The 9,234-nt window shown below is 37.8% G+C and overlaps 1 protein-coding gene across 1 annotated transcript in view; it reads left to right on the top strand.

The window, feature by feature from the left end:
• The first annotated feature begins 2,727 nt into the window (after positions 1-2,727).
• minpp1a (multiple inositol-polyphosphate phosphatase 1a) overlaps positions 2,728-9,234 on the top strand; it is a 14,428-nt gene continuing 7,921 nt past the window's right edge. The window contains exons 1-4 of the mRNA XM_016487964.1: positions 2,728-3,522; positions 4,655-4,846; positions 6,358-6,455; positions 8,537-8,667. Of these exons, the coding sequence (XP_016343450.1) occupies positions 2,925-3,522; positions 4,655-4,846; positions 6,358-6,455; positions 8,537-8,667 (1,019 nt within the window). The 5' untranslated portion in view covers positions 2,728-2,924. The remainder of the gene's footprint in view (positions 3,523-4,654; positions 4,847-6,357; positions 6,456-8,536; positions 8,668-9,234) is intronic.

The raw sequence follows: 9,234 nt of genomic DNA, 5'->3' as shown, positions 1-9,234 counted from the left end.
CCATCCATTAACTGAAAACAGGCTAGACTAATCGATTCTTGGGATTTAAGAATCGATATTGTTCCGTAAAAATGAGAATCGATTAATATCGAGATATCTATATTTTTTACCAAGCCCTACGCAGAAGTGAACAGAAATTAATGTTCACGTGCATCTGCATGGCTCTCACTGTGTCTACACTGGACGCGAGCGCCGCGACAAAATACAATGAACCCATTATAATCAGTGATGCTGTCTGTCTACACTGGATGCAGCGCGGCACAACAAATCATGACAGAAAACTGATGCCGCGTTCTCTTTATGACGTACTGACAAACAAAGTTCAAATGATTGGCAACGGTCGCTTTGTCACGTCCAGTGTAGACAGACTTTGGGGCCATTCATGTCGCGCCTAAAAACGCGTGGAAAATGCCAGTCGTGCCGCTTTCTCCTTTTTTCCAAAACGCTCGGGAGCTTGCGCTTTCGTGGCGTCTGCCATTCCTAAGCAACCGTGACCTGCGTTCTCCACGACGACGCAGAAGTTTCAACAAAGGATAAATGGATTTCCAGCACACCAGCACACCAGTATAGGTGTGTGTATTGTAGGAGCTAGACAACGTATGATGACGTGTGACGGCATAGTAGTGGTGTCCCAATTCTTAGGGGACTATTTTCACCCCTACCCCTTGACACTCTGTTTCAAGGGACAAGGGGAGGGGGTAGGCGGAGGGGTAGGGGAAGGGGAAGGGGTATAAAATAGAATTGGGGTTGGGCCTAAGTGCTGTCATTATTTATCGTTTTATCTTAGACTTTACACTTCACAATATAACACGGAAATTGTTAGTGTTTAGTATAAAACGTCTTTAAGATGGTTAGCGATAACTACCACGAAAACCGGTTTACTGTGCGCAGAAGATTACAAGCAGAAATAATTTTGAAGTGACCCTTTGAAAGTCATTGAATATTTGTCGCACAGAATTTTACATTTTGGGTGAACGATCCCTATCATCCCTTTATCGTTCGGTGGCATATTTGGCAACGATTTTAAATAGGATATGTTAAATCGGACTGCGTAAACAACAACCCCAGAACGCAACATGTGGGCCACTAAGCCTCTAACAAATTGAATCGCCCACTTTTTCGCACTAGACTCATCCGGCTGTCACTGAGCATTATGAGTGACATAAATTGTTACGGTTCTCGTCAACTGACGCGTCTGGCGCGAGAAAAGCGTTACACTTTATTACGGCCATCGAGATCACGCGCTATTACGAGAAATGCTTTCCACTACGGTAATACTTGGCAAAAGCTGCCATTCCCTCTCGGTGTGTCGTGTCATAGCAGCTCTTTACCTTTAGAAACGATAATTTAGAGCTGGTCCAGATTAGGCAAGCGATTAAAGAGAGATTACACAGCAAAGGATCACTCGATCCTAGTGGAAAATAAATTCCCTTAGTCCACAGTGGGCGGTTATAAGAGACCTATAGAGGACTAATAGACGTCAAAATACACGAAATGTGTTCTTAGAGAGGCCCGGGAGAAGTAAAGATCAACAGCTCCGTTGAGTCGAACTCACCGTGTTGTTATTTTTTCCAATGAAGACTTGTAGCTCGTCCGATCCTGAGCAGAGGCGATCCGACGCGATCCCGATCCAGGCCAAAACAACACGCCTCTCCTGACAATCCCGCAGTCGCGTAATATATCTCCGTCAGAAGAGTGTAACTGTGTTGTGATGGGGTTGGTGTTTTGGCCGCGTATACCGAGCTGGAGACGTGCGCGTCAGTGGGAGGATTTAAAGCGGTCGGACCTGCGAGAAGAAACTGAAAGGGAAGGGATACCGTCTTGTCCCACTGCTCGTGACGTAGTACACAACGCCCCGCCCCTCTTCGAGGTCCAACCAGAATGTAACACTGGATTAATCTGTATATAAGTGTATTAAATTATCCGTCTACATTAAATATATTGAATATATGGGCTTGGTTGCTCTAGTGATACATTACCTGTTTTCACATTCAAATGAGCTAATATGAAGTGGTTAATTTACATTTACATTTACACTACAATTAATCCAAAATGCCGCTGCAAGATTAATCTTTAATGAGGCGAAAAGAACGCATGTCACACCTCTTTTCATCAATTCGCACTGGCTACCAGTAGCTGCTCGCATTAAATTCAAGGCATTAATGTTTGCCTACAAAACCACCACTGGCTCTTATTTTATATCAAAAAAATCTTATATCAAAACCATATATTTAATTTAAACGAATTCAATCAATGAAAGTGGGCTACTTGACCAAATTAGGTGACACATTTTATATGGCTATAAAAAAAAATTCTACAACTATGGAACTGGTATGAAGGATACTGAGGATGTATCCAAGACCACTATTATTTTGTTATGACACAGTAATTAATCAAAGTAACATACATACTTATTTAGGCCTACTACAACCAAAATCAACTCATACATAGTACAGAAACATTTAAGTATTGATAATATTGTGAAATAATTTATGGAATTTCTACTTGTTTTCGTTTTTTAAATCTTGACTTTCTTCATCCATGGTTAAAAACGGTCACTTTGGTACCGAATTTACGTCACTTAAAGATTAAATTTGTAGATTAAATTTTTCTAGTATTCAGAGCATAGAAGATATGAATTTCCATGACCTGTCTCTAGACCTAGAAATAACACAATTCTGTTAATTCTGTAAATTTATTATTTCATTTATTTTACTATTTGTCAGGACCAGAGCAACCATTACAAATGCAGAGACAGAGAAAGCAGAATACCAGGGAAAGCTACTATTTGGCCAACATCTCCGAGGTCCTCAGTGTAAACATCCGCAAACATCAGCCTGCGAGCAAAGTCTCATTGAAATGAGTCACCTTTCAGTTGCGCAAAAGGAGAGGAGACACCGAGCAACGCACCCCAAGACACAAACATGGTCAAACAAGTGGTAACAACCATATGCTTTGTTCTTTTTCATTGCATTATAAGTTACTGGGCGTTTATGTCCTCTTGTAGCATCCACTCATCCCCAAAAATCAGCATTATTCCAGCGATCGCCAGGTATTTTGGTACCAAAGGTCGCTATGAAGATGTCAACACGTACTTAATCGACGATCTTTTGGTCACAAACAACTCCCTTGTGACGCTGCCTTCCTCGAAATGCAGCGAAATTCATTTGACAGCTATAATCCGGCATGGGACGAGGTACCCGACCAGTAAAAACATTCAGAAGATGCGCGAATTTTATGATCTCGTCGTGCGTGATGCGACCGGCAACTTAAACTGTTTGTCAGAGATAAAGTCGCAGTGGAAGATGTGGTACACGGATGATATGGACGGGCGACTGGTGGACAAGGGCCGTGCGGATCACAGGCACCTAGCGCAGAGACTCATCAAATGGTTCCCTTCTTTGCTGACCGAGGACAATGTGCGTAACGGACGCGTGAAACTGATCACCAGCTCCAAGCACAGGTGTGTGAACAGTACCATCGCTTTCAGAGAGGGACTAATGAAAGGACTCAGCATAAAAGGTAATGCTTGAGGACCAGCCCTGCAGTTACCTCAAGCACTGAATCATCTGCATGCCCTACTGTTAAATCACTGTTTTCCAGCATGAACATATGCTTAATTTAGCCCTAGTCTATAATCTTGGTTCTTCGTACAAAATTTGCAATAGGCCTAGTACTCATTGTTTCTTCTCAACAGCTGTGAGATTCAGTGAAGAGAAAATGGAGACTTGCACTTTTCAGTTCTATCAAGTGCCTGTTTCAATTCTCATATAAAAATTTAAAAAATATCTAATTCAGTTGTATTTCATTGACAGGGGCTTCAGTGAAGAGCAAATGGAGACTTTTGCTTTAGTCTTCTCCAGATTTTTCCTTTGAAAAAGGCCACAGTAATGTGTCTCCTGACTGATATATCAATATTCACAGAAATCATTATTGTCTTATCACCTACACTTTGCTCTACACCAGGGGTGCCCAAACTCGGTCCTGGAGGGCCGGTGTCCTGCAGAGTTGAGCTCCAACCCCAATTATTAGACACACCTGAACCAGCTAATCAAGCTCTTACTAGTCATACTAGAAACTTCCAGGCAGGTGTGTTGAGGCAAGTTGGAGCTAAACCCTCCAGGACCGAGTTTGGGCACCCCTGCTCTACACTAATGCGTATTCAATGATGTGATACCTGTTTATGCATTACACATAATTTTAAAGTCATATGGTTGCCAATTGTTGAATTACACATATTTGATCGAATACACTCTAAGGAGGCACAAACACATATTAAATAGATTTTAGGGTATCTGAAAACTTAAATATGCTTATGTGGACCTTCAACAGTTGGTTGTGTTTGTTGCCTTGATGAGCACACATAAAGTATATACTTACAATTCCCACACAAGCAAAGAAACTTGTAGCTAAATGGACAGACAAACACAGAAAACACGTCCACAAAAGCAAATCTATTTTGATCAATTAGTGTTTTGATCAACCCAATTTTTATTAGAAATCTATGCTGAATTTAACTTCCCCAACTGATAAAATAAGATTACAAAGCAGCATAAAGTCTGGTTTTAAGAGTTGTAGTGCCAGCGTTGTAAATTTGTAATGTCAATTCATCATGTTTTATTTTTTAAATGTATTTATTTGTTTCATTTTCTAGTTGAGTTGGAACCTGCTGTTAATGACGCTTTAATGCGTTACTTTGACCAGTGCGAACGGTTTGTGAAAGAAGTGGAGAACAACAAGAGCGCCTTGGAGGAAGTGAAACGTTTTAATGAAGGCCCTGAGATGAAAAGAGTAATGGAGAAAATGGCTGACAGGCTGGAGGTCCCTTACGCCAGCATCACCGATGGTCAGTGATGACTTAATATGATCATGACCTTTTTACTCAGTCACAAATGCTGAAATAAAGCAGTGTCCAAAATGTCGCTGTGCAGTTTAGAAATGTGATAATGGTTTGTTTGTCACGCCCCCTTACCATTACGGGTGGTTGCATGTTCCTGGGGGCAGGGTTTCTGTAAACATCGGGGTTAGTGATGTCACAAACCTGGGAAGAAGTGTGTTGTAGTACCTACCTGTCTTTTTTTGTAGTCCTTAACAGCGATTACTTTAAAAGAAAATATCTCCCTTTGCATTGAACTTTGAGTGTCGTAACTTTGCAGACCACTTCAATTTGATATGTTGGTTTTGTTTTATGGAAAGAGCTGTTGTACTACCACCAATTTCAGAAAATATGTGGCAAATTCAGTTCCCTCTAAATGTAATGTCCTTGCAACCACAACCACAAAACTCTGCACATCCGAATATTATTACACACACTTCCTTCCCGATTGCATGTGAGACTGATATGTAAAATAAGCATTTTTAGATGAGAACCTAAAGACAGAAACATAGGCTAATTTTTCTAGTAACTACCATTGTTTGCCTTTTCAAATATTTCTGTGCAGTGAGGATGCATGTAAAGCATCATTCAAATTGGATTAGAAATTCTTGAGGTTATTTATAAATATATAAAAAAATAAATCTACAAACTAAAATGGTTGGAAATCTAAAAGATTAAGAGATTCCAAGTCCGTAACTCGAATTGGTTGACCGGGCTGGGCTTCCAAAGTTCAAAATTTTACATATGCATTGCAACCACAGCACTAATATGTCCCATAGGTTAGATAAGTTAGAAGTTTTCAGCAAACAGACACACATTGATTTGATTTTTTTTATTTTGAATTCCAGCACCTTTTCTGTTTGACCTGTTGAAATATGTATGCTTATGAGGTTAAAATACTTCTCCTATTTTGCACTTACATTTTCTTCTTGAATAAAAAAATAGTGGGACAGTATCCATATCATTTCAGTTTATTTTGGTGAAATAGATTGAAGCACTGGGTTTCCATATGAAATACTTCAGTTTATTTTGACAGTTTGCTGTAGCTTTTACTCTCAAAAATAGAATTAAGATGGGAACATTTGGGAATGAGAAGCACAAAAGCAAGAAAACCATTCCACAGTTGATGAAGCAGGATTTACTTAGAGAGTTTAGAGGTCAGGGCTGCTCACTTGATCTGCTGCTGTCAGCAGTTGTATATCAATGCACAAACAGTGAGTGAGAGATAGAGAGAGCGGGAAAGAATTTAGCATATTGTAGCTACTGCAGTCTTTAGTATGACCATTAGATGGCAGTGTTTATTGTTTTTAATAACTTAGTGAAAGTGCAAAAATATTAGATTGTCATATACACAAACACATTTTTATCAAATATCCAGACATAACAAAGAATTAACATTGCATAAAGAAATGTACAATTTACTGTCTAATTTGGTCTACTGTCTAATGCGTTAGCAAATGACACATTGTTTTGCTTTACAGATTCAGTGGAAGCAGCTTTCTTCCTGTGTGCATATGAGTTTACTATCCATGATCTGAACTCACCCTGGTGCCAGTTGTTTGACAAGGTAGATGCACAGGTACTGGAACAGCGCAGTTCTTCTGTTTGCCTATCTTTACTTTTCCTGGGAGGTTTTATTTAAGAAATAAAACATTTCCTACATATAGTATATATACAGTGGGTACGGAAAGTATTCAGACCCCCTTCAATTTTTCAAATGGCTGCAATATAACAAAGAGTGAAAAATTTAAGGGGGTCTGAATACTTTCCGTACCCACTGTATATACTTATATATAGTATATATATAAAAATTTAGGGGCACAATGCAAATTTTTCAAATGATGTGTTTTAGCTTAATAAGGGGATATAAGGAGACCTTTACAAACACGATTATTTAATTTATCTGAATACAGAAAGTACACAAGGTTTTTATATAATTTTGCTTCAGACTCTATTTAATAGGCTGATTATGTAATTATTAATAATCCTATTTTATGTACATTAGGTATGTGATGGTATCAAATTTTCATAATAGTCGTTGAAGCTTTTATCACGGTATATGGTTTTATCACAATATATAATTTAGTAAGTAAAAAAAAGTGTTCTCCTCCTAACAGGTTAAATAACTTTATTAAAGATATTTTACTAAAGAAATACTTTATTTAAAAAAATACACAAAAATATTAAGTAAACAAGTGTTTCAAGATTAGAGTACAAAAGATTAAAGTTCAAATGAACGAAATAATAATAGGTAACTCTTTACAATAAGGTCCCATTAGTTAACTTTATTTAAAGATGGTTAACATTAACTAACAATGTGCAATAGATAACTGTTATAGTTGTGAATATTATTTGTTAACGTTGATTAATAAAAATACAACTATTTATTGTTAGTTCATTTTAACGCCATTAAATAATATTAGCAGACACAACTTTTGATTTTATATTGTATTATTAAAAGTTGAAATTAACATGATTTGAAATTAATTAATGCAGTCATTGTTATTTCATGTTAACTAATGTAGTTAAATAATGTTAATGGAACCTGTTAAGTGTTACCGAACAATAATAACGATTCAGTCAATATATAGGTAGCTAGGCCGTGTTTTAGGTTAGATTAAAATACAATAAAAAAAGTTTACGTTTGAAAATAAATAGCTTAAGTCTTTAAGTATTAATTATTTGGTGCAATGGTGAAGACTAAAGCGAATATAAATATCTAAATGGCTGTTTGAAACAGAAAACAGCCTAGCTGCTTTGTTTACAGGGTTGCCTGGGTAACGGCTGCATTTCTGCCTCCGTCAGCGCCCTCTAGTGCCGAATGTGCGCTTTCATTCAGCACGTCTCCTTCATTCGTTCCGCCTTCTCATCTGTGCTTAATCAACGCCTTTTTTAAAGTTCAATAATCATATGAGGCTGAATCGCTGTTTATCCATAAGTAATTTGAAGAAATTACCGTGTAAGTTGCTCCTAAATACATTTTCCAGTTCGCACACATCTATTTTTAGTCGCAAATGTGAGTGAAGTGCTCTCTCTGCCGAGCCCTATAACTTAAGAATTAATAAATGAATGAGAAGTGACAGTAAACACCTTTACTTTTATACAAAAAAAATCCTATTTCTAAAAAAAAACCCTATAATTAATGCTGTGCTGAACTTTCTATTCATCACGTTTTCCACAAAAATATTAAGCAACACAACAGTTTTCAGCATTGATAATAATATGAAATGTTTATTGAGCACCAAAGCAGCATTTTAGAATGATTTCTGAGGATCATTTGACACTGATGACTGGAGTAGTGGCAGCTGAAAATTCAGCTTTGCCATCACAAGAATAAAATATAAAACAGTTATTTTAAATTGTAATAATATTTCACAGTATTACTGTTTCACTGTATTTTTGAGCAAATAAATGCAGCCTTGGTAAGCATAAGAGACTACATTTAAAAAAATGTTTTTTTTAATCTTACCAACCCCAAACCTTTGAATGGTAGTGTATGTTTTGAGAAAAAAACTTTTATTTTTAGACCAATTTAGATTTTAAATTCAGAATGCTACTCTAATAATGACAATGTCTTTCTGAATATTGTTGCACACCGGTGAGAGGTCATATGTACCAGTACCTGTAGATGTTTGAAAGCACTGTGTTCTGTCTTTTAAGGTGATGGAGTATGCTGGTGACCTGAAACAGTACTGGAAGCGAAGCTATGGGCATGATATCAACAGCAAGTCTAGCTGCATCCTCTTCCATGATCTTTTCCATCGTCTTGACCAAGTTGTAGCCCAGATCAAGTAAGAGCAGTGACGTCTCTCTTGTCTTTATATAGTGCATATAAGAAAAATCTAATACAATTTCTATTTTATTCAAAAATCCATCTACATCTATTTGCCATTGTGCTGTTGTTTCTTAAAGGGATAGTTCACCCAAAAATGATTTGATGTTTATCTGCTTACCCCCAGGGCATCCAAGATGCCTCTTCAGATGTTTCTTCAGTAGAACACAAACGGAGATTTTTAACTCCAGCTGTTGCAGTCTATCAGTCGTATAATACATGGCAATGGTAACAAAATCTATGAGAGTAAAAAAAACATGCACAGACAAATCCAAATTAAACCCTGCGGCTCGTGACGACACATTGATGTCCTAAGACACGAAACGACCAAATTGTGCGAGAAACCGAACAGTATTTATATCATATTTTACCTCTAATACACCACTATGTCCAACTGCTTTGAGCGCGTGCACGGCATCCAGTGCGTGAGGTGTGTACGCACTCCGGCGTAGTTTACGCAAGCGCCGGAAGTGATCTCTCGCGCGTATACATCACTCATTGTTTACACAGTGCACAGTCATTGTAG

This window comes from Sinocyclocheilus anshuiensis, unplaced genomic scaffold, assembly GCF_001515605.1.
Source record: "Sinocyclocheilus anshuiensis isolate Anshui unplaced genomic scaffold, SAMN03320099.WGS_v1.1 scaffold918, whole genome shotgun sequence".
Taxonomy (NCBI): Eukaryota; Metazoa; Chordata; class Actinopteri; order Cypriniformes; family Cyprinidae; genus Sinocyclocheilus; species Sinocyclocheilus anshuiensis.
The sequence above is the reverse complement of the archived record's forward strand: the minus strand, read 5'-3'. Positions and strand labels throughout refer to the sequence as shown.